Source organism: Ranitomeya variabilis, chromosome 5 (assembly GCF_051348905.1).
Source record: "Ranitomeya variabilis isolate aRanVar5 chromosome 5, aRanVar5.hap1, whole genome shotgun sequence".
Classification (NCBI taxonomy): domain Eukaryota; kingdom Metazoa; phylum Chordata; class Amphibia; order Anura; family Dendrobatidae; genus Ranitomeya; species Ranitomeya variabilis.
In genome coordinates, this window is record NC_135236.1 from 676,668,808 (window position 1) to 676,694,896 (window position 26,089).

General features: G+C 46.2%; 2 protein-coding genes across 2 annotated transcripts in view; both read right to left on the reverse strand.

The window, feature by feature from the left end:
* Positions 1–9,851: 9,851 nt before the first annotated feature.
* LOC143777002 (E3 ubiquitin-protein ligase TRIM39-like) lies at positions 9,852–13,407 on the reverse strand. Its single transcript, XM_077266887.1, has 2 exons — positions 12,459–13,407; positions 9,852–12,428 (listed from the first exon to the last, which is right to left on the reverse strand). The coding sequence occupies exons 1-2, from the start codon at positions 13,384–13,386 to the stop codon at positions 11,770–11,772; spliced, it is 1,587 nt and encodes a 528-aa protein (XP_077123002.1). The 5' UTR covers positions 13,387–13,407; the 3' UTR covers positions 9,852–11,769.
* Positions 13,408–18,644: 5,237 nt separating this feature from the next.
* LOC143775173 (uncharacterized) overlaps positions 18,645–26,089 on the reverse strand; it is a 54,238-nt gene continuing 46,793 nt past the window's right edge. The window contains exon 3 of the mRNA XM_077263014.1: positions 18,645–20,075. Within this exon, the coding sequence (XP_077119129.1) occupies positions 20,061–20,075 (15 nt within the window). The 3' untranslated portion in view covers positions 18,645–20,060. The remainder of the gene's footprint in view (positions 20,076–26,089) is intronic.

Consider the following 26,089-nt stretch of genomic DNA (forward strand, 5'->3'; position numbering starts at 1 on the left):
TTTCACTTTCACTTTGCAGCGCTCAGTCAGTGTGGGAAGCGGACGCCGGGGGACGCATGTGAGTATGTAGTGTTTGGTTTTTTTTACATTTTACGCTGGTAACCAGGGTAAACATCGGGTTACTAAGCGCGGCCCTGCGCTTAGTAACCCGATGTTTACCCTGGTTACCAGTGTAAAATATCGCTGGTATCCTTGCTTTTGCTGTCAAACACGGCGATACACGGCGACCTAGCGACCAAATAAAGTGCAGACCTTCTAGCAGTGACCAGCAATTTCACAACGGGATCCAGATCGCTGCTGCGTGTCAAATACAGCGATATCGCTATCCAGGTCGCTGCAACGTCACGGATCGCTGGCGATATCGCCTAGTGTGACGGTACCTTAAGTAGGACGTAATCTGGGCAATCAGTGGACTTCAAACCTTTCAACAAATTCATGACACAGGTAGTGGTGTTGTCATCAGGAAAAAGCAGTGCATGTGTGTATAGATGTGTATTCGCAGCAGCACAAGCAATACATCCTACAGAGATATTCTGGACTCTTACATTGTATCTCACCCATTCTAACCACAGGTTTTTCCTTGGGGCTGTTTGTGTTTCTATGGAGAAAACTTCTTGCCAACTGAGACCTGGAATGGGGATCACTTCATTAACTACATTTTTCAAACGCTCACCTGGGCCTGTTTTAGCTGTACTGGTAACAGGGGCTTTGGTTGGTCTGAAACTAATATCCTGGAGCTGTATATGGCCTAAATTCCCATGGTATCCACTACTAAATACATAATTATAATGCCTTCCTAGTACAAACGTCTGCAGGTCAGCAGATTGGGGACTTTCGAGATTTAGGAGGAGGGGGTGACAACTTTTACCCCATTTACAGCCCCTAAGTGGTTACAGAAGGGCTGTTAGATGCATTCTCTCACGAAGACTCCTACTCGTCCCATCCTTGGGAACATGGCTTCGCTAGGTTTATATCCCCAATCATCTCCCGTATTCCAGGCAGCATCTGTCCAATAATAACAATTATCGTTGTCATTTCTGGTAGCACACATATAAAACTGGATGATCCCCTCTACAACCCGTTCAGTCTCGGGGCACTTGACTACATCACAGAAATCAAATCGCCAGATATTCACCGGGGCTGTCAGGTTTACCCAGAATATAGTGGGACCAGAATTCTTATTTTTACAATAGGGCCCGAAAAGGTAGGGGCGAGGATGGCCCTCAGTTCCAGGATCAAAAACAACAGTAACATTTCCCTTCAGTCACTACTGTGACTAAACACTGGTTCGGTCTCTTTTACAGTATGAGGCGTGGATCCAGGTGCTCTTTCCTTCAAGTTTTACTGCAGTGGGGGTGACCAGGATCACCGTGTGGGGTCCTTCAAATCTTGGCTGGAGACAATCTCTGCACACAAACTTTTTCACATACACCAGGTCTCCTGGCACAAAGGGATGGTGTCCAGGAACCTTGTCTGGGTCTGGAAGAGAACTGAAGACAGTTAAATGCACTTTGGCAAGGTGTCTATGTAAGGCCTGCACATAGCTAGTCAAGTCCTGGTACTTGATCTGCAACTGTTGTGGAAAGAAACATTCAAGATTGGGGCCCCTGCCAAACAGAATCTCATACGGTGACAGTCCTGTCTTCCTGTTTGGGGTATATCTTACTGAAAACAAAGCTAGAGGGAGGCATTCTGTCCATGGTTTACCAGTCTCTGCCATTGCCTTCTGGATTTTAAGCTTAAGAGTTCCATTTAGTCTCTCCACTTTTCCACTGCTCTGTGGATGGAGTATGCAATGCTTGACTTACCCCCAGTGCTGCCATTACCTCTGACATGATCTCTCCAGTAAAATGGGAGCCCCGATCGCTTTTGATGACTTCAGGAACTCCATACCTGCATATGATCTCAGCCATCAGTTTCTTCACCGTTGTCTTAGCCGTAGCTTTGGCAACTGGGTATGCTTCTGGCCAACCTGAAAATAAATCAATGCAGACCAACACATACTCATACGTCCCTACCCTGGGTAACTGAATATAATCATTCTGCAGTCTTTGGAATTGGTTAAAGGGCCGGGGAGTGTGTTTGGATGGGGTTTTCACTGTCCTACCCTGATTATGTGTGGCACATATCATGCAGCTCTGTACCTGCCTTTCTGCGCAGGTGGAAAACCCGGGGGCAATCCATTGTTTCTGTAGGGTGTCACACATGGCCGTCTTCGAGTGGTGCACATTCTCGTGCAGAACCTGTGCCATCATTGGGTACAGTACCTGTGGTAGGCAGACCTTTTCACCCCTCCCCCATAGTCCAGTGACGGTATCAGAGCAAGCCCCTATCTTTTGCCACCTATTTTTCTCCTCCTTACTTGCCTGTTCTTGTAACCGGGCTAAGATGTCTTTCAACACAAGTGGAGATGGTGGGGTGTCTAGGTGATGTACTTGAGAGGCTACGGGAGTGCTTGCTGCTTTCTTGGCAGCCTGGTCTGCCAGTGCGTTACCCTTTCGTCCGTCCATCAGTGCCTTTGGTATGTGCCTTTACCTTTATGATGCCTGCTTGGGTGGGAAGCTGTAGTGCATTCATAAGTTGCTGGACTGCCTCAGCATGTTTAAAGGGGTGGCCATTTGCTGTCAGGAAAGCCCTGGCTCTCCAGATAGGCCCATAACCATGTGTAATGCCAAAAGCATACCTGGAATCAGTGTAGATATTTACAGTCTTACCTTCTGCTAGTTTGCTCTGCTTCTTGTGCAGACATATGAGCTTGCATTGACTCTGCCTTGATTATCTCATGTTCTGAGACCACAGCATATCTGGTACAGTAGCGTCCTTGGTCATCTTGGTGACGGGATCCATCTACAAAAAGCTCAAAATCAGCATTAGAATAGGCACACTAGAGACCAGCCGTTTCCTGAGACATCAATTTCAGACAATCATGTGGTTTGGAAACCTAATCTTGTTCCTCTGGATCCATTCTAGAAAGAAAAAGAGTGTCCTTTTTCATATCACCTACATGTCACTTACTCCTCCCCCCTTTGGATCCAGGGGAACTAGAAGAAAAGTAGCGGGGTTTAGGACAGTGCACCTTTTCAAAGTCACATTAGTAGGCATGAGAATAGCACACCGAGAACGCAGCTGTCAGGCCATGGACATGTGGCTAGGTTGTACTTGGTTAAAGATACTATATACATCGTGTGGGGTGTGGACCATCAGTGGGTAATCCAAAACAATCTCTGAAGACTTGTGTAGCAACAGCTGGACAGACAACACGGCCCAAACACAGGAGGAACTTCCTCTTGCCACCGTATCCAGGCGGCCACTGTAATAAGCATCAGGTCTCTGTTTGTCTCCATGAAGCTGAATCAGCACACCTGTAGCATGTCCTGCATAGGTGAGCTCTGTCTGCAAGGCAGTCTGCAATACTGTACGGCAGTGCTCGGGTGTCTTGTAATCATATACGGGGCCTGCAGTGTGTAACACTATATCACAGGGCAAATTCCCTCTTTGGGTGGACATAGCGTCTCCTGGATACAAGGGGCCATAAGCGGCAAGGTAGGCCTGACACTCTTGGGCTATGACTGGCCCCCCTTTGGCATAACTGTCCACGTCAATTGTCATCCCTGATAAATGAATGCAAACAGAACTGGCAATCTGGGTGTAATGGAATGCTGAAGAAGACTTTGGCAAGATCGATAACTATGAACCAAGCAGCATCCTGAGATATCTGGGACAAAAGAGTATGTGGCTTAGGCACCACCGGAGTTTCTGGAACAGTAACTGCATTAAATGCCTGTAGATCTTGTACCAGCCGGTACACAGGGGGTTGGCCGGGTGGGGTCTTTTTCTTAACGGGAAACAAGGGTGTGTTACATGGGGAAACACAGGATATCAGGGCACCATTATCGAATAACATTTGTATTTGCCCCTTGAGACACTGCTCCTGATCATATTTCAAAGGGTATTGATGGACTTTAGAAAAAGGGGCACCAGGTTTGAGAAACACTTTTACTGGTTCTACAGGCATTATTGGGGGAGAATCTGGGTATATCAGGACCATCATAACCGTAGGAAGGGCATATAGAATACACATCTCTTTATATTCATCTGCATAGGGGTTATATAACGTAAGGACCATCTGACCATCATCTTGGAATTATATCCTGGAGCAGAACTGTAATAATAAATCTGCCCCCAGTAAATTTACCGAACATATAGAAGAGATTACGAACTGAGCAGTAACTTCAGGGAAAGGTCCCACAGGGATAGGTTTTATAAAAGTATATTTATTGGGTCTGTCATCTACTCTAATTAAAACAAGCTCTTGATCTGAGAATTTGCATAGCGGGGCTGGGGAGAGAGATTCCCAGACAGGGTTAAAAGGGATATTTTAGTATGAGACTGGATTTGTGTAAGGTGAGGAGGGCTGGAGCTGATAAGGAACTTGCTGTCCTTGCAGCTGTGAAAGGGGGGGCTGTATTTGGAGCGGGGAATTGCTGTCAGCATTTAGCAAGGGAAAGGTGGGGGCTACAACTCCGGGTCTTCTTGCTTCACAATTGTAACGGACCTCTCTACACTGAGAATTAGTAACTCCGCATACATCACAGATCCACACAGCCGGATCTTTGGGATTAAGGGGCACAGAGCTTACGGTCGGGAGAAGAGGCTTGATTTCCCGGGGAGAGACCTTATCATCAAGCAGGGAGACCCCCTGTTCCAGATCATCATTTTTAATTGTTTGTCTTTCTGACACATTAATTTCAAACGCTTTCTCAATACCTTCCTGCACCACAAAACATCCAGACTTTATCATAGGAGTAGATAGCTTTCCTTTTTCCACGTAACGGTAACAAAAACAACTAGAATTCACTTTCTCTGTTGATCCTCAATTTGCTATATATCAACCACTCAACTTGCTTTTACCAATCTTCCAATCACTTACAAATTTCCTTCTAAAACTAAACACTAGATTTCACTTTCAATTTTCAATATTTCACAGATCTACCAGCGCGTACAACACTAAGAAAACACAGAGAGACTCAAGAGCGCAGCGACGCGCGCGTGCCCCCTCCCTTTTCAGAAACAGTGATAAGAAAGATCACAGCATTCCTCAGCACAGAAGAAAGCCATAACGCAGCTGTATAATTCCCCCCCCGCCCATCGGATATTTTAGAGACAAACACAGAAACAGAATCACAGCAGTTCTTAGACTTAATTAATTTCTACAAAATCTTCATCGCACAATTCACATACCAGATTGAGAATATTTTCCCTGCATTCCTGACAGATTTCTTTTCCCTTCTTTGGGCTAACAATATCAAATTTTTATCACACAATTCAAAGTCTTCTTCTTCCACGGACTGATTCTCCTTTAAAGCGAAATACCCCTACTTTAGTCGTGTATAGTTACCAGAGCAGCTGTGTGGCCTATTCCACTCAGGGTTTTTACCTGTCCCCCGCTGGGACAACCCAAAATCGCGGTACTCAGCGAAAGGAGGAGGGCATCTCAGACTTTAACCCTCCAGACGCCCCTGGACATACACATATATATCTATGTATTCCTGAGTTACGCATTCTACCCAATCTTCGATCACCTCACCGCGCCTGATTCTAACAGTGATCAGGAATTCAGGGTATTTTGACTGTAAAGAGAATTACATCACTGGTTAATCCGGGGTGTCCGTCCCTTATGAGGTACGGTTCGAGCACTGGGCTTCCAACGGAACTACACCTCTATATGATTCCACCCAAGAATCATCCCACCTCCGGGGACAAACCTCAGATCCTCTTTGCAGCAACAGGAAAACCACACCAAACGGTCAGTCTGGACAGTATAACTGCCAACTTACCGTGGTTGTTGTGGGGGATGATCAGTCCCAATTTTCCAGTGCCTGCGTCCGGTCCGAGGATCCTTTGTCTTGTTGTCCTCCGGGGTGCAGAAGCGTTCCTGCTTGGTTCCCGGGTTTCGGCACCAACTGTTGAGGGAGGATTTAAAGTGATCCTTCACGGTTAACCCAGTGATTTCCAAATTAATATATAAAGTGTTGCCGGCAACTGAAAATGACCAGACGGAGACGTGTGTCTCTGTATGGGGGATCGAGCTGATCTCTAGCCCCCGTTTATTCCGCATGACTTTATCACAGTCATAGAAATTACACTTCAACCAATCAGCATAAGAACACGCTCACGGTTCTTAGCCTATAAGAATGCAGAACTTCAACCAATCAGCATAAGAACATGCTCACAGTTCTTAGCCTATAAGAATGCAGGAACAATCTGTGCATCAAAGTTTTGTAGAACAATACACCCTCAGTCTCATATTCTACCGAGGTTGCAACAATCAAGGTCTCATCGAAATCTCATAACAGCTGTAACCTTTAGCCTACTAACAAAATTTATCAAAACAACAAAATGGAGTCGAAAAGCACAAAAATGGAGATTCTTTCTTAATTTCTTCCTTCACAATACTAGAGCCAAATAGTGGACAGGTTTACCTGAACGAGTTGCACAATCACAGGCACGGCTCTGTTGTAGGCAGACTGCAGCACTCGTCGTCAATTCCAGCAGGGATAGAAAATAGAAATCCAAGAAAGAAAAAAATGACCATCTAAAGGCGCTGTCTCACCGGATTCAATATAAAAACTATTTTTATGAATAAAATAATGCGTTTGTAGAGCGGACTGCTCTCTTCATAATGTACAAATAAAAACATACATACAAAGTGAATTCCATACATACAAAGAAGCCCATTCTTTTCAGCACATAGACCTGGTGTAGGTATTTAGATTCATTAACTATTTAACCCTTATCATGTCATCATATAACAATACAAACATATACCCCCAAATGTTAAACAGAGCAATTAATAACAACCAATTATCAATATATCCCTATTCAGCCTGTATGGTCTATACGTTAATTCAATCCTTAAGGGACTAATGTGGACAATCTAAAAATACAAAAGCTTTCCCCATTCTCCAATCTTTGATATCTGTTAGTATAACTAGCCGGTATTTGTTCTATTATAATAAGTTCTAGATTGGCGGGTTTTTTGACAGACTGTGGTTCTTAATTCCATTTTTTATATTACACCGGTGCTTATTCATTATGAGATGTATATGAATAGTGGTCCGATCCACATATTGCAATTTACATTCACTCGTAAAAACTGTACTGTGATGACACAGCATCAATCTTAATAATCCAATCGTTTATTTTCTGTAAGTTAGGAGACATAGACTATATGTTGACTTTTGAATTTATGTTTCTTTCTTAGGTTGGTCAAGAGCCTGAAATGTTGACTCTTCTTGTAGGTGAGGAGACAAATCATTGTGTCTTAATTAATCAGATGCCTATTTTTAGCAAGCCAGAAAGAATAGACTTTTATCTATATGTTGACTTTTGAATTTGTGTTTATTTCTGGTTGGTCAACAAAACAGACTTTTGCTTGTGTAAGCCTGTAATATTGAATTGTAAATTGACATTTGATATAACATATTGTGCTGTTATCCTTGGTGACTAGTGATGTTTACAGATATGCTAATCATGCATTGTCTAGGCCAGATAGTTTATTGACTTTGAAAACAGGAGGAAAAACTATGTAAATAGATTAAATAATCAGGTAATGCTACTTGCTCTCTTCTCCTTTCTTAGGGTACTGTCACACAGTGCCATTTTGATCGCTACGACGGTACGATTCGTGACGTTCTAGCGATATCGTTACGATATCGCAGTGTCTGACACGCAGCAGCGATCAGGGATCCTGCTGAGAATCGTACGTCGTAGCAGATCGTATGGAACTTTCTTTCGTCGCTTGATCACTGGCTGACATCGCTGGATCGTTGTGTGTGACAGCGATCCAGCGATGTGTTCGCTTGTAACCAGGGTAAACATCGGGTAACTAAGCGCAGGGCCGCGCTTAGTAACCCGATGTTTACCGTGGTTACCAGCGTAAACGTAAAAAAAACAAACAGTACATACTCACATTCCAGTGTCTGTCCTCCAGCGTCTCAGATTCTCTGCACTGTGAGCGCCGGCCAGCCGGAAAGCGAGCACAGCGGTGACGTCTGACGTCACCGCTCTGCTTTCCGGCTGCTGTGCTTACACAGTGCAGAGAAGCTGAGACGCTGGAGGACAGACACCGGTATGTGAGTATGTACTGTTTGTTTTTTTTACGTTTACGCTGGTAACCAGGGTAAACATCGGGTTACTAAGCGCGGCCCTGCGCTTAGTTACCCGATGTTTACCCTGGTTACCCGGGGACTTCGGCATCGCTCCAGCGCCGTGATTGCAACGTGTGGCCGCAGTCTACGACGCTGGAGCAATAATCATACGATCGCTGCGACGTCGCAGATCGTGCCGTCGTAGCGATCAAAATGGTACTGTGTGACAGTACCCTTACCCTTTATGTAAATACTGAATGAACGACACACGTTAATTGTGAAAAGAGGTTACGTGCCTCCATATAGAGACACAGAGAGACAGAGACAGAGATTCAGCCAAGACATCCAGCCATCTAGAGAGTCTCTACAGGACTGCAGCCAAGACATCATGGCTTCATCATGATGGACACAGAATTATTATTATACAAGATGCCAGCTTAGGAGACCTCAGCCCCAGTTATAAGAATACAGATCTGCTCCATTGGCCATTGCTGATCTATGGATATGTTTTTGAAATCCAGGTTGGGACCATCTGATAACCTGGAACTTATAGATACCTTTGGATAAAACAGGTTGGGACCATCCGGTCACATAACATTTACAGATACGTTTGAAGAAATCCAGCCAACTATAAGACACATTTTTTCCCAAAAAATTTGGGGAGAAAATTGGGGTGCATCTTATAGTTGGAATGTACTTACCAGTAGTGTGGTAGCAGTAGGAGTCAGACGATTCTGCCGGCCCTGGGCTGGGAAGAGGGGGTGTTCGGTGGTCGAATGCTGCAGGGCGATGAAACGACTCCCATCCCAGACTCGTTCGGCAGTATTCGGTGGTGTGCAGTGGTGCTGGGCTCCCCTGACATTTTGCGAAAGCCTGATGCGCCCGCACTTCCTTTGCTGCAATGCTGTGGCCTCAGGGATAATGGCCGCCGGAGGCCAGATTGAGATCTCGGTGACGAGATCTTGGCCAAAAGTTAATATTTTCATTTACTGACACTAATCAAATGTTTAAAATGGTGAATAATTAATTTACAAAAAGCGCGATTCAACATTTGCAAATTAAATTTTTAAGTCACTTTTTTTGTCTTGTGATATTCATTGATGTTTTTTGCATTTAAGTGGTGAATGTGATTCATGATTTTTGTTCAAAATACAAAAAAATTGTAAAATATTTTTGCAAATTTTTTAGAGCAAAAAAAAGCATGTTCACTAAAATGTTATAAAATTTGCATAAAAATTTCTGTCAGAAGTAAAATTACTCTTGGGAAATGGGAAAGACAGTAAAACGTTTGTGTAAACTTTTAGTAAGTTTTTAAAAAGTCGCACATGATGAATCAAAATTTAAAAAATGTGGAAACTCCAAAGAATGATGATCATGAAAAAAAAGCCAGGTGAACACATATAAAACAAACTTTAAAAAAGGCACAAAGTAAAAGAAAAATAAAATGCAAAAACACCAAAAACTAGAAAAAAAGATGCAAAAGCAATAATAAATTGGGCCCAAAGTCTCTTATAAAATTGTAGATCTTCTCATTGTCCAATGATTATTCTTCACTGTCTTAATCCCTTACAGAAAGATGTAACACCTGGCCCCGATATAAGACCTGACCCCGATATAAGACCTGACCCCGATGTGGCAACTTCATCTTCCGCTCAGACAAGATCATCAGAAGGCTCAGACACCAGGATTCATATCATTGGTTTTTATTGCATATACATCAGAATAACATTCAGCACAAGATCTCTCCTAACATTTCAACATCCCCACCAAACTTTACACTTTCATGTTGTGGTTGGCCCTTACCCACCCCCTGCTCAATTTACATAAGAAATAGACCGTAAAAGGGAAGCAACCTGACAAAATTACATTAGGAATATGCCATTAAGGGGTCAGAATATCCAGTATTGTATTTATGAGATGCAAATAAACACTTTTAAAAGCTTAAAGGAAAAACCTGTCACAAGCAGGAGGCAGGGAGACAGGTTGAAACTGCATAACAAAATGTACACTTAGGCCCCGTTTCATCAATATCAGTATTTTTCATGCTGGTCTTGATGAGGGATAATGCTGGACTGGAATGAGATTTCTGGTGAATGGAACTCCACAGCTCATCATGAATTTGACGAGCTGTGGCCTCCTGCCCCGTCCCTAAATGTATGAAATTTTCAAAGCTTTTACGACAGAATTAGGGTGTGAAAATTTTCATGAATTGGACCCTTAGACTCTGCAGTGTGAGAGGTCAGATCAGGAATGCGAAACTGAAAATGTTAAAAGTTTTTGCATATGGCAGAAAATAATCTTCTGCTTTATGTATCAATAGAGTGGCATATGCAATTTCACATCACTGATCTGTCAGCAGCAGGCAACAAACACAGCCCAGTTTGTGTCTCAGCCCTACACTGCTCAGTTATTACAAGTCCCATTGTATTGCAGGACTATTAAGCTCTACTAGAAATTAGCTAACAATGATATAATACTGCACAAGCAGATATACTGATGTAAGTAAATGGCAGGAGATAAAAATGGTCAGGCTGGTACTGTACAGGAGCAGAGTATGAACAGGTATAAGGTGAATGCTACACCTATATGAGCTTGGTGGTAACTCAGGGAAGTGGCGCTAGTCTGGGCTTATTCTGTATATGGACAGAAGTATGCATTTACTGTTCATCTCTTAAACAGGGATATATAATAGAAAATCTCTACATTATACTGTTATAATAGACTCAATGGCAATATATGGGTTACAATGTTGGAGCGCTGGTTTTAATAATATGGTCACCTTCACACTGTATTTTTAAATATTCATTTGCTTTCTAAATAACCTTCATTACACATTTTCTACCATTTTGCAATTGTAGATATTATTCATGGGAAATCAGTCCAGGAATGAAGCTGTGCTGACACATGAGATCTGGAGAAGACGGCAGCATCTTGGTCACACAAACCTCACATCCAACCTGTATTACTGAGAGGGACACGACCACAGGAGACCAGTCTGAAACTAGGAACAGATTGTGAGCTGCATGTTAGGAGGTCTGAGAATGGATGAAGATTGCAGCCTGAAACTTAGTGCAACTAAAGAAAAACAGTAATATATATATAATTTCCCTTAATCAAAGGAGTCCATAGCCCATAAGGGGTTAACGTTTGTATGGATATGCAAATTGTCTCTTTAGAGATGAAGAGGACTTGAGCTCTAGTGTCACCTACTGGAAATATTGACCATTCAATGAGCCTTGTCACATGACTTAGGGATAAAAGTCCGACCAGACGCTCTCCAGGTTTTATCCTAAGTCATGTGGCAAGATTCATTACAGGGCGGAAACTGACTTTTAGTATCGCTCCTTCCCATAATGACACTAGAGTTCAAGTCCTTTTCCTCTCTGAAGAAACAGTTCACACATTTCATTTCCCAGAGGAGCAGTGCATGGCCTATAAGTCTCCTCACTCTGGCGTGTTTCTACAAGAGGAATGTTCCACCTTAGATCCCTGTTTATACAGAGTCCTGGAGAAAATGAGCTCAGCTGTAGCCCCTCCCACTGCTGCCTCCTACTGGCTGAGTGATGCACCAATCAAATTGTTCAAGCTATGAGTCATCAGTCTCCAGGCAGATTCTTCTTCATTTACGGTTCCTCTCAGCTCCCCCCAATATCTTTATAGAACCTTTATATACACATAACACAGCATGTAGGGGCTCGGAGAAGGCGGCAGTGAAGGTGTGTAAGTGTCTGATGGGGTCACACAGCTCATAAAAGGACAACTGCCCGGCCTCATAATCCAGACATATCCTGAACCGATCACTGGAGATCTGGTGAGGTAACGGGATCATATTACGGTCATGTTTCACTGAGTAGAAAATATTACGCACCCCATATAAACCCCAGGACTTGTTATTGTCTCCAATGTATGACTGACGCCCCCTCCTGTCTATACTGGGGTAACACATCCCCACACTCCACACTTCTGATCCACTGATCTCCACATCCCAGTAATGTCGTCCTGAGGTAAATCCCCTCCCGCTCATCTCCTGATTATACAGGAATCTCTCTACTGTTTCTGGATGAGTCTGTATATTCCATATCCAGGTCGCAGTTTTCAGGTCGTCTGATATAAGGAGTTTATTACCAGCCGTGTTTACATCCAGTAATACGTCTGCAGGATCCTGAACATGGAAGATCACATTTATATCTCTTATCATAGCAGATAATGTGTGTGATATGTGTGAGATCAGCTCCGCACCCCGATCACCTCCATCATGTCCTCCTGTGTCCTCATCACCTCCATCATGTCCCCCTATGGCCTTATCACCTCCTTCCTCCTCAGGATCACACAAGTCACCGGTGTCTGGTTCCTGTAAGACAGTCAGTGGATCCGTCACTTTACACAGCTCCTCAATGTGCCTCATCTTCCTGGACAGCTCGGCCTTCTTTATTTCCAGCTTCTGGATCACATCAGACAATGACAGTGACACGTCCTCTTCCCGCCTGGAGATGTCACTCAGGACCTTCTTCTCCAGGTCGTCCACCCGTCTCCTGATGTCTATAAACAGGGCAGATACCCTTCTGGCTTCTCCAGCTGCTTTTTTTTTAGCTTTTCTCCTGCGCTCCTCCAGACTCCGGACTCTTTCCTCAGTCTTCTCTCTCTTTGTGATCAGTTTCTGCAGAACATTTCTCAGTTTCTTCTTCTTCTTCTCAGAGGCCTCCTCCAGCATCTCCACCCGGTGTCCCCGATGTTCTCCGGCCAAACTGCAGGACACACAGATACAAGCAGCGTCCTCAGTGCAGTAATACTTCAGGAGTTCCTTATGGACAGAACATTTCCTGGTCTCCAGAGAAGTGCTGGGATCAGTGAGGACGTGTTCTGGTCCTTTGCTGTGAACTGTCAGGTGATTATCACACAGAGAAGCCTCACAGTGTAGACAGGATCTAACAGCAGGTACCGGAGCGTGAATGCAGTAAGTGCAGCAGATCCCGGTGATCTCCTCCTGATGTGGCTGAGTAGACCGGAAATTCTCCACTACATTGCACAGAGTTATGTTCCTCTCCAGTGTCGGCCGGTCTTGTATCTTAGCTCTACATTCAGGACAGGAATAAACTCCAGATCCGTCCTGTGTATTCAGGAACTGATCAATGCAATCCCGGCAGAAGTTGTGTCCACATCTCAGGGTTACAGGATCTGTATACAGGGTCAGACAGATGGAACATTCCAGCTCCTTTCTTAGAATAACAGACGCCATCACTGAAAGCAGAAGCAAGAAATGAAAGTACAATTGTCAAACACATACCCAGTGGGTGTGATCCACATTCATGAGAAAGGGCGAGACTGAGCTTATCCTTCAGGTGCTATCTACAGGTTTAGCGACACCGAGGAGCTCAGTAAATAACATAATGTGGATCAGTGTTGAATGGAACATTTTCCATTTTTCTAATAGAGCCGGAGAAAAAAAACTGTCCCCTGTACATTGCACACCTCCCAACCATCCCGTATCCCACGGGGTAGTCGCAATTTTGAGTGTCTGCCCTGCGGTCACGGGCTGGAACGTACTTGTCCTGCACTGCAGAGGGCATCCCTCAACCCGCAGAGAGCCGCACACAGGGGTGGGATTCAGCCGGTACGACCCGGTACGGGGCAGCCGTTTACTAAAATTTCTATCTGCCAGCGTTCCGGTAATTGAAAAATGGTTACCACGCCCCCGGACCGCCTCTGGTAAGTTGCTGTGTGGTCGCTGGGGAGCTGTCACACAGACAGCTCTCTCCAGCGACCAAGCGACTTCGGCATCGCTGAAACTGTCTTCAGCGATGCCGAAGTCCCCATGTAAAAAAAAAAAAACCACTACATACGCACCTTCTGTCGTCCTTCATGTCCCTCGGCGCTTGCCGCACTGACTGTGTCTCAGCGCCGACCGGCCGTAACAGCGGTGCCCAGCGATGAACCGCTGTTACTGCAGGTTCACCGCTGGGCTCTGCTTTACGGCCGGACGGCGCTGAGACAGTCAGTACGGCAAGCTCCAGGGGACGTGACGGACAACAGACGGTGAGTATGTAGTGTTTTTTTTTTTTACTTTTAGGAGGGGGCAGAACGCTGGACACAGGGGGGGCAGAACGCTGGACACAGGAGGGGGCAGAACGCTGGACACAGGAGGGGGGCAGAACGCTGGACACAGGAGGGGGCAGAACGCTGGACACAGGAGGGGGCAGAACGCTGGACACGGGGGGGGCAGAACGCTGGACACAGGAGGGGGCAGAACGCTGGACACAGGAGGGGGGCAGAACGCTGGACACAGGAGGGGGCAGAACGCTGGACACAGGAGGGGGCAGAACGCTGGACACAGGAGGGGGGGCAGAACGCTGGACACAGGAGGGGGCAGAACGCTGGACACAGGAGGGGGCAGAACGCTGGACACAGGAGGGGGCAGAACGCTGGACACAGGAGGGGGCAGAACGCTGGACACAGGAGGGGGCAGAGCGCTGGACACAGGAGGGGGCAGAGCGCTGGACACAGGAGGGGGCAGAACGCTGGACACGGGGGGGGGCAGAACGCTGGACACGGGGGGGGGCAGAGCGCTGGACACAGGAGGGGGGCAGAACGCTGGACACAGGAGGGGGGCAGAACGCTGGACACAGGAGGGGGCAGAGCGCTGGACACAGGAGGGGGCAGAACGCTGGACACAGGGGGGGCAGAACGCTGGACACAGGAGGGGGCAGAACGCTGGACACAGGAGGGGGGCAGAACGCTGGACACAGGAGGGGGCAGAACGCTGGACACAGGAGGGGGGCAGAACGCTGGACACAGGAGGGGGGCAGAACGCTGGACACAGGAGGGGGGCAGAACGCTGGACACAGGAGGAGGCAGAACGCTGGACACAGGGGGGGCAGAACGCTGGACACAGGAGGGGGCAGAACGCTGGACACGGGGGGCAGAACGCTGGACACAGGAGGGGGCAGAACGCTGGACACAGGAGGGGGGCAGAACGCTGGACACAGGAGGGGGCAGAACGCTGGACACAGGAGGGGGCAGAACGCTGGACACAGGGGGGGGCAGAACGCTGGACACAGGAGGGGGGGCAGAACGCTGGACACAGGAGGGGGCAGAACGCTGGACACAGGGGGGGGCAGAACGCTGGACACAGGAGGGGGCAGAACGCTGGACACAGGAGGGGGCAGAACGCTGGACACAGGAGGGGGCAGAACGCTGGACACAGGAGGGGGCAGAACGCTGGACACAGGAGGGGGCAGAACGCTGGACTCAGGAGGGGGCAGAACGCTGGACACAGGAGGGGGCAGAACGCTGGACACAGGAGGGGGGCAGAACGCTGGACACAGGAGGGGGCAGAACGCTGGACACAGGAGGGGGCAGAACGCTGGACACAGGAGGGGGCAGAACGCTGGACACAGGAGGGGGCAGAACGCTGGACACAGGAGGGGGCAGAACGCTGGACACAGGAGGGGGCAGAACGCTGGACACAGGAGGGGGCAGAACGCTGGACACAGGAGGGGGCAGAACGCTGGACACAGGAGGGGGCAGAGCGCTGGACACGGGGGCAGAAAGCTGGACACGGGGGCAGAAAGCTGGACACGGGGGCAGAAAGCTGGACACGGGGGCAGAAAGCTGGACACGGGGGCAGAAAGCTGGACACGGGGGCAGAAAGGTGAAACGGCATGATTGGAGACACGGGGCAGGATGACAGACATGGCGGCATGACTGGAGACACTGGGGCATGACTGGAGACACTGGGGCAGGAATGGAAACAGATGGGGCAGAATTGAGACACAGGGGGCATGATTGCAGAAATGGGGGCCTGATTGGAGACGGGGCAGAATGGTGATACGGGCATGATTGGAGACACTGGAGGCAGGATTGGAGACAGATGGGGCAGGATCATGGGGCAGGATGGATACGATGGAGACAGATGGGGCAGGATGGGGAGATCATATGGTGCAGAAAGGATACTCATGAGGGCAGGATGGGAGAACATATGGCTGACGCCAGGAATGAGACACACGGGGGCCAGGATGGGGAATATTATTACCATAGGGACTAATTAAGGGATATTATTACTGCAGTGATGTATTTATTTTTTGAGGACACTGTTTTAAATGAGGGGGCGGTCCTGTTACTGTGTAGAGTGACACTATGTCGCCTCTTTTTCTTTATGCGGTGTAATGTAGAAGTTCGGAAAAATTAAGTAATGTGTTCTACAAGCGGAGCGCGAGATAACTCTGTTATTTCCTGCAGAGACGAGTCCTGGCTGGAAGACATGATGGCGGTCTGTGCTGGATGAAAGATGAAGGACTTAACCTAGAGACGTCACTGGTAAGTCATTGTTACCTATACACTGACACTATACACTGTATACTATATACAGAGCTCCTGTGTATAATCTCACTAGTGATCACTGTATTACCTCTACACAGACACTGCATACTAAGTACAGATCTCCTGTGTATAATGGCACTTATGGTGATAGTGTGGTGCTTTTTTTTTATTACTGATCAGAATTGTAGTATTCAGTCACTATGTGGTGGTAATATGTGGTCTGGACATGGTGTTGCGGTATTTGTCCCTTGTATGTGATATTATTCGATCACTGTGGTGGTAATATGTCATCTGGTCATGGTGTAGCGGTATTTGTTCTTTATATGTGATATTATTCGATCACTGTGGTGGTAATATGTCATCTGGTCATGGTGTAGCGGTATTTGTTCTTTGTATGTGATATTATTCAATCACTGTGGTGGTAATATGTCATCTGGTCATGGTGTAGCGGTATTTGTTCTTTTTATGTGATATTATTGGTCATTTTAAAAATTGAAAAATAAATAAAAATATACCTAAATTGTATTGCATATTTTAACAAATATTTAATAGGTTACAGCAGAGTAGGGCCTCACCAAAAGAGTCTACCGTGTTATGGTGGCGGCTTACAAAATCTTTTGGCCAAAACAAAAGCTGCCGGCTAGATGTGTGATCTGGTGATGGGAACGGTTAGGGTATGTGTCCACGTTAAGTAAACGCTGCGTGTTTGACGCTGCGTGGGGCCACAGCGTCAAACACGCAGCGTCCAGATGTTCCAGCATAGTGAAGGGGATTTTATGAAATCCCGTCTCCACTATGCGTGGTAACACGCACCCGGCGGCCCTGCGACTCCGGACATGTGGCGCTTCTTTTAAGATCGCAGCATGTCTGTGTTCCTTGCGGCAGTCTTTGAATGACTTTAATACCGTATGTCACAACGTATTCTTGTCATTAAGGGAGACAAACTGCTTTCAAAAATATGAATCGTGCCACTGGGCGTGGCTTATTAGTATGGGCGGGGTTATTGAAAATGGGCGTGGCCAAAATTCCGGCCGCCGCGACTTAGAGGACCTGTTGTTAAAAATTTGAATCCCACCCCTGGCCGCACACCACATATATGGCTGCCGCTGCTCTGTGGTGAAGTCACAGTAGGGGAGTATATGATAAGTAAATAACTTGGCACTCAACTTGTAAATGGTGATGATAATAGAAATGTTTTTTTTTATTACTGGATAGCAGTCCAAATTATAAGACGTTTCAGTCAAACATTAGACCTTCTTCAGTTTAACTGCGTTACAAATACATGACAAAATATAAACAAAATAAGTATACAAAAACAGTAGCAAATAAGGAAAAATAAAAAAACTCAGAAGAAACATAAAGGTAAATCTCACAATCTTTTTGTAATATGTGATGTGTTATGATCCCAATGGCAGAGGATCTCAGAGATTACAGCAAAGTCTGCAAACATAAATACCAGCTCATAGGGAAGTGGTAACTAGGCTGACCGTATACCTGATCCTAGCACAAACAACTAACAGTAGCCGGGGAACGTGCCTACGTTGATTCTAGACGTCTCGCGCCAGCCGGAGAACTAACTAACCCTATCAGGGAAAATAAGACCTCTCTTGCCTCCAGAGAAAAGACCCCAAAGTTATAATACAAGCCCCCAACAAATAATAACGGTGAGGTAAGAAGAAAAGACAAACGTAAGAATGAACTAGATTTTAGCAAAGAGAGGCCCACTGACTAATAGCAGAAGATAGTAAGATGACTTATATGGTCAGCAAAAAAAACCTGCAAAATATCCACGCTGAATATCCAAGAACCCCCGAACCGACTAACGGTGAGGGGGGAGAATATCAGCCCCCTAGAGCTTCCAGCGATATCAGGAATCACATTTTGTACAAGCTGGACAAAAATATGAACAATGCAAATTAAACAAAAATAAGAAAGCAGGACTTAGCTTATCTTGAAAAGAACCAGGACCTGAAGACAGGAGCAAACAGAAATGAACTGATTACAACGATGCCAGGCACTGGACTGAGAATCCAGGAAGTTTAAATAGCAACACCCCAGGCCTAACGAACCAGGTGAGTACCAACCTGGGAAAAGACAATCCAAGTGCCAAACCACTAGTGACCACAAGAGGGAGTCAAGAAGTATAGTTCACAACAGTGATGGATCAGAGGGTAGGGAAGGTAAGGTAAGGATAAAGAAGCATATTTTACATACCCGACTGCTTGTATGAAGAGAGTTTAAGGTATCCCTGGATATAGGGTGGGTCCTAGAGTATATTTCAGACGGACCTTATGGGGAAAAATAATTTCCCTGTAATAAAAGGAGACCAGGTGGTAGGGTGTACGGTACATTTGACCAACTTAGTAGGTGGTGATAGCATACTAACCGGTTAGGTAATGGAACAAGATAACGTCTGAGCCTATTGTTCCAAGTAAAGAGTAGGTGATGGCTGTAATATAGTATATAGATAATGTGAGATGGCTAACATAGAGGAAAAGAACCAAATACATGGGGAGTATATAGAAATTCTCACCTAATTTAGGTGATACAACGTAAACACAATACTGTGTATTTCCACTGTGGTACAGAAGATATGCAAATACCCAATGTAATAGCTATAGGGTATATAAAAGAATATATGAAATGCCATCCTATAGAGATGGATGCAAAATTATTCAGCAAAGTATCATTCTCACCATAAAGAAGAAAGAGACCGTACAGTGTATATAATGGCATCGAGATGCTGGAGTGTCCAGTAATGATGGTGTGTGAATCTGGAAGGAGAGATATTTGAAATAATGTGGTCCTATGTGTACAAATATCAATGGAAGAATGGGCCCCAAAGGAATAATATGTAGAATAGCGCTCACCTATTAATAAAAGCGCATTGGGATGCCTCATAGGGTGGGCGCCTTTAAGTCTGCTGCCTATACTGTAGTGAGAACAAGAAACATGTCCGTACTATATAAAGAATGGTCATAAGGTAAGGGGATAGTGAGATAGAGAGGAAACTTACCAAAGTATAGTGGGCGAATGGTGTACCTCAACACGGTATCCGCCGCTAGTTGAATGGCATAGGAAATTTGGGGCATGTTTTTTATGGCAGAAAGGCGGGACCGTATTGCGCAGCCGAGGCCGGAAGTGCGGCACGGGTTGTGACGCGGACTTCCGGTATAGCAGCGTGCGCTCCGCTGTCATGGGAACCGGCAGCTCCAGCGATCACCTGATCGCTGTATACCAGGAGTCTGTAGTGTAGTGCGGTGAGTCGCCGTAGCCGAAAGTGCGTCACTAATCATGATGCAAACTTCCTGTTATGTGCGGCCGGCGTTGTAGTTATGGAAACCAAGCAACAGGAGTGATGACACGATCCTAGTATGTGCAACTGGTATGAGAAGGCATATAGGATTGTGAGGCACTGGCACAAATAGTTAAACACTGGTACAAACAGGGGTAACCATTAGGGTATAGGACCGGACCTTCTTAGTATGTATCGTATACCTAAGGAAAGGATAGACAAATAGCAGTCAGGTAGGGGACAAAGGATGGGAGAGTCCAAGGGTAGGGAGGGATCAGGAGGTGACTTCCGTGCAGTTTTCAATACAGGCGGCTCTGCAGAAAAAGACAGATAAATTAGCATACATCATAAAGGTAGCAGCATCTCTTATATTTATGGACATAATTATAAGATCATGAAAAGAAGATTTATTCTTAAGATTGCTGGACACACTGGGGGCAATGCTGGAGGACACACTGGGGCAGATGATTTATGGACACTATGGGGCAATGCTGGAGACACTGGGGCAGATTGCTGGACACACTGGGGCAATGCTGGAGACACTGGGGCAATGCTGGAGACACTGGGGGCAATGCTGGAGACACTGGGGGCAATGCTGGACACACTGGGGGCAATGCTGGAGGACACTGGGGCAGATTGCTGGAGACACTGGGGTAATATGCTGGACACACTGGGGGTTAATATGCTGGACGCACTGGGGCAGATTGCTGGACACACTGTCTGGGGGCAATGCTGGACACTCTGGGGCAATATGCTTTACACACTGGGGCAGATTGCCGGACACACTCTCTGGAGGCAATGCTGGACACTCTGAGCCAATATGCTGGACATACTGGGGCAGATTGCTAGACACACTGTCTGGGGCCAATGCTGGACATAGGGGCTAATTAAGGGATATTATTACTGCAGTGATGAATTTATTTTATTTTTTGAGGACATTGTTTTAAATGGGGGGGCGGTCCTGTTACTGTGTAGAGTGACACTATGTCGCCTCTTTTTCTTCATGTGGTGTAATGTAGAAATTGGGAAAAATTAAGTAATGTGTTCTGCAAGCGGAGCTCGAGATAACTGTGTTATTTCCTGCAGAGACAAGTCCTGGCTGGAAGAAGTGATGGCGGTCTGTGCTGGATGAAAGATGAAGGACTTCACCTAGAGAGGTCACTGGTGAGTCAGTGTTACCTATATACTGACACTATACACTGTATACTATATACAGAGCTCCTGTATTTAATGTCACCAGTGATCACTGTATTACCTATACACTATATACAGAGGTCCTGTGTACAATGTCACCAGTGATCGCTGTATTACCTCTACACAGACACTGCATACTAAGTACAGATTTCCTGTGAATACTGGCACTTATGGTGATAGTATTGTGTTTTTTTTTTATTACTGATCAGTATTGTAGTATTCAGTCACTATGTGGTGGTAATATGTGGTCTGGAAATGGTGTTGTGGTATTTGTCCCTTGTATGTGCTATTTGGTCACCAAGTGGTGGTAATATGTGGTCTTGACATGGTGCGGTGGTATTTGTTCCTTGTATGTGATATTATTTGATCACTGTTGTTATAATTTGTGGTCTGGTCATGGTGCGGTGGTATTTGTTCCTTGAATGTGATATTATTCGATCACTGTGGTTGTAATTTGTGGTCTGGTCATGGTGCGGTGGTATTTGTTCCTTGTATGTGATATTGGTCAAAATATGCCTAAATTGTATTGCATATTTTAACAAATATTTAATAGGTTACAGTAGAGTAGGGCCCGACCATTTTTCTGGAATAATCTGGTTCAGGTGTCACATGACCCCCGTCACATGACCCCATCACATGACCCCCGTCACATGACCCCCGTCACATGACTCCCATCACATGACCAGGGGGGGCCCCACAGTGTCTGAACAGCCCGGGGCCCTGGCTACCCTTAATCCACCCCTGGTACAGACCCCCTAAGGGCTCCCATGCCGTGGAGACCTTTATTGGTTTTGTTGAACAATCCTTTGCCAAACTCCGCCAGGATATTGAGACACATAAGCTACACACCTCCTCTAACCTTAGTGCCCTCGACTTCCAAGCCTTACAATCGCTACGCAACGATCGGGACATCATAATCAAGCCAGCCGATAAAGGCGGGGCTATTGTAGTCATAAACAAGTCAGACTACACTAAAGAAGTCTACCAACAGCTTAATGACACTACCAGCAACTGCCAACAGATCCTTCTATCTCGATCAGAGACCTCATCAGAGATACTCTTACTCCCTACTTAGATAGGGGTATTATTGATGAGAAAACACAGGAATATCTGACTAAAACCCATCCCATCACACCGGTGTTCTATATATTACCCAAGGTACACAAAAACCTTGAACACCCTCCAGGCAGGCCGATTGTGGCCTCCATAGAATCAGAACTTTCCCCGCTTGCTGTTTTCCTTGAAAAGATATTTACTCCTCTTATACGCAAATTACCATCATTTCTACTTGATACGGGCGACTTCTTACACCAACTACAGGAACTGACTTCCCTTCCAGGGGACTATCTATTAGTCTACCTTGACGTCAAGGACCTTTATACCTCGATCCCACATTCACAAGGGATCCTTAGTGTAAAACACCTACTCACCGTCTCTCTGTTGAATTCTGATATCATTGACCTTTGTCTTGATCTCCTGACTATAGTGCTTACAAAAAATTTTTTTATGTTTGAGGACCAGTTTTTTCTACAGACAAAGGGTACCGCGATGGGCTCGAATATGGCCCCACCATATGCCAATAGCTATATGGCCTTGTTCGAAGAGGAGATAGTGTACCCTGACCCATTGTTTCAAGCTTATTGCCCTTTTTGGAAACGTTACATAGACGACGTTTTTTGTCTATGGACTGGTACACCACAGACCCTGGACCTCTTTTGCCATACCCTCAATACAGCTTGGCCAGGGCTTACCTTTACCATAACCAGCAGCACACGACAGGTTAACTTTTTGGATACCTTAGTCATGAAGGACGAATTGGGAACTCTTAAAACTGACTTGTACACAAAACCAACGGATAGAAATAGTCTCCTGCACTTTCAAAGCCTACATCCCATGGCCACCAAAAAATCCATCCCCCGGTCCCAATTCAAAAGGGTACAGAGAATAGTCACCGAACCCAATCTCCTAAAAAAAAGGACAGACGAAATGTACTCCAAATTCAGGGAACGGGGTTACCCTCCTAATCTACTGACCGATGCCATTAACCCCACAACGATAGTACGCTCACCGGCCAGTAATAGAATCCCTTTTGTCCATATATACTGCCCGTACGTACATATTCTTCATCATACAATCAGACGCCATTGGAATATATTACGCACGGCCCACCCAGACATCCCTGAGTTTCGGGAGCAGTTCCTACCATGTTATAAACGTCCTTCCAACATCCGAGAGTCTTTAGTTAGAGCTGATTTTGGGGTAAATAAACAGGACAACACACAACGATTTCTCAATAAACCCAGAAACGGCACCTTTCCATGCCTGCACTGCAACCAGTGCAACAATGTCATCCGGGGGGACCACTTCTATCACCCTCACTCTGGTAAAAGATATAAGGTTAAGTGCTACTCGACTTGTGACACGTCTTTTGTGGTTTATGCTATAAAATGCCCTTGTGGTCTCCTGTACATCGGGGAGACCACCCAGCCAATCAAATCTCGTATATCTAAGCATAAATCGGCTATTCATTGTCAAAATATGTTACTGCCACTCCCAAGTCACTTCATCTCCAAGGGACACAATATATCGCAAATAAAATATCAGGTCCTAGAACACATTCTGGTACCCAGACGAGGAGGCAATAGAATCCACCTCCTAAAAAAGAGGGAAGCATACTGGATCCATGAATTACAGACCCTTGTACCAAAGGGCTTAAACAGGGATTATGATCCCTTAGCCTTTACCTACTATCATATACTATGCAGACATCATGTTAGAGCCATCGCTATTCTACTATACGATTACGCATAAATCTTCTTTTCATGATCTTATAATTATGTCCATAAATATAAGAGATGCTGCTACCTTTATGATGTATGCTAATTTATCTGTCTTTTTCTGCAGAGCCGCCTGTATTGAAAACTGCACGGAAGTCACCTCCTGATCCCTCCCTACCCTTGGACTCTCCTTTGTCCCTTACCCGACTGCTATTTGTCTATCCTTTCCTTAGGTATACGATACATACTAAGAAGGTCCGGTCCTATACCCTAATGGTTACCCCTGTGTATACCAGTGTTTAACTATTTGTGCCAGTGCCTCACAATCCTATATGCCTTCTCATACCAGTTGCACATACTAGGATCGTGTCATCACTCCTGTTGCTTGGTTTCCATAACTACAACGCCGGCCGCACATAACAGGAAGTTTGCATCATGATTAGTGACGCACTTTCGGCTACGGCGACTCACCGCACTACACTACAGACTCCTGGTATACAGCGATCAGGTGATCGCTGGAGCTGCCGGTTCCCATGACAGCGGAGCGCACGCTGCTATACCGGAAGTCCGCGTCACAACCCGTGCCGCACTTCCGGCCTCGGCTGCGCAATACGGTCCCGCCTTTCTGCCATAAAAAACATGCCCCAAATTTCCTATGCCATTCAACTAGCGGCGGACATCGCGTTGAGGTACACCATTCGCCCACTATACTTTGGTAAGTTTCCTCTCTATCTCACTATCCCCTTACCTTATGACCATTCTTTATATAGTACGGACATGTTTCTTGTTCTCACTACAGTATAGGCAGCAGACTTAAAGGCGCCCACCCTATGAGGCATCCCAATGCGCTTTTATTAATAGGTGAGCGCTATTCTACATATTATTCCTTTGGGGCCCATTCTTCCATTGATATTTGTACACATAGGACCACATTATTTCAAATATCTCTCCTTCCAGATTCACACACCATCATTACTGGACACTCCAGCATCTCGATGCCATTATATACACTGTACGGTCTCTTTCTTCTTAATGGTGAGAATGATACTTTGCTGAATAATTTTGCATCCATCTCTATAGGATGGCATTTAATATATTCTTTTATATACCCTATAGCTATTACATTGGGTATTTGCATATCTTCTGTACCACAGTGGAAATACACAGTATTGTGTTTATGCAGCGCCCCAGAGTCCTGGTCGTTGCAGTACTGTGGCTCTGCCACTATGGGGAGCTATGGTGCGTCCGATGGCACTGAAGGAGTTCATCTGATCAGGTATCACAGACACCAATACATTTCACCGCCGGGCCTCCAGGGGGAGCTAAGGGTTCTATTTACTAGGCCACTCTCCACACACAGGTAAAACTGGGGGTCAGGCAGGAAGTTAGAGAGAAAAGCTGACTGGATGGGAACCAGGCAACACCTTGTGGCAGAGGGTGTTGCGGGAGAAGATTCAGTAGGGTCCCTGTCAGGGGTGGGATCCTGACAGGGGCTTGGCAACTTGAGCGAACGTAACGGGACCGTGCCTGCACAGTATAGCGGCGGTGCCCAAGAAGGGACTGGAAGCGAGATAGATTGTGCTGAGTGAGAAACGAGATCAAAGCAAGAAGGAGAATACCAGTAGGGGTCGTGCTGTAAGACCGAGGCAACATCCTACTGAGGCGCAAACAACTGGTGGCCGGAACGCCGAAGGAAGTATTTCTACAGACAGCTTCAGGCAATACTTCGAACCTACGGCAGGACAGTCAGTCTCAGGCGGGCTGTCTCACCTTAATCACCTATGCAGTCTTGGGGGGCAACTTGTGGAGAGGGGCGACTCTAGGGTCCCGGAAGAGCTCCGAGCCTACCCGTCAAACGGGTGCCGTCCTGACTGCAACATCAGGGAGGGACGGAGATTAGTAGAAGATCATCTAATCGAGGTGTGAGGGAACTTAAGAAACAGACACAACAGTTGTGGGGACTTTCCGTAAGCACAGCAGGGAAGGACTACAACACATAGCGCTAGAAGGAAGGCACAGATTTCCACCTGTTAAGAGAACTCTGGAGGTGCCATTGGACCGGCCGGACTTGCGCAGCCTGGTGATCTGGATTCCGGACTGAGGACCCAGAGATCATCAGTAAAGAGGTAAAGAGACTGCAACCTGGTGTCCTCGTTATTTGCTGCACCGCACCACTACACCGCATCACTACAGCCTCACCACCGCTACCACTATCTACTTCTATCATCATCACTGACTGTGCGCCCCTCGGCAGGGTCACGGACCGGGCCTAGCCGCCGTGACAACCCCAGAGCAGAGACCCAGAGGTCCGGTACCGGGTACCCCTCAGCCCTGCGGCAGTGTGGGGGCGCTCCATT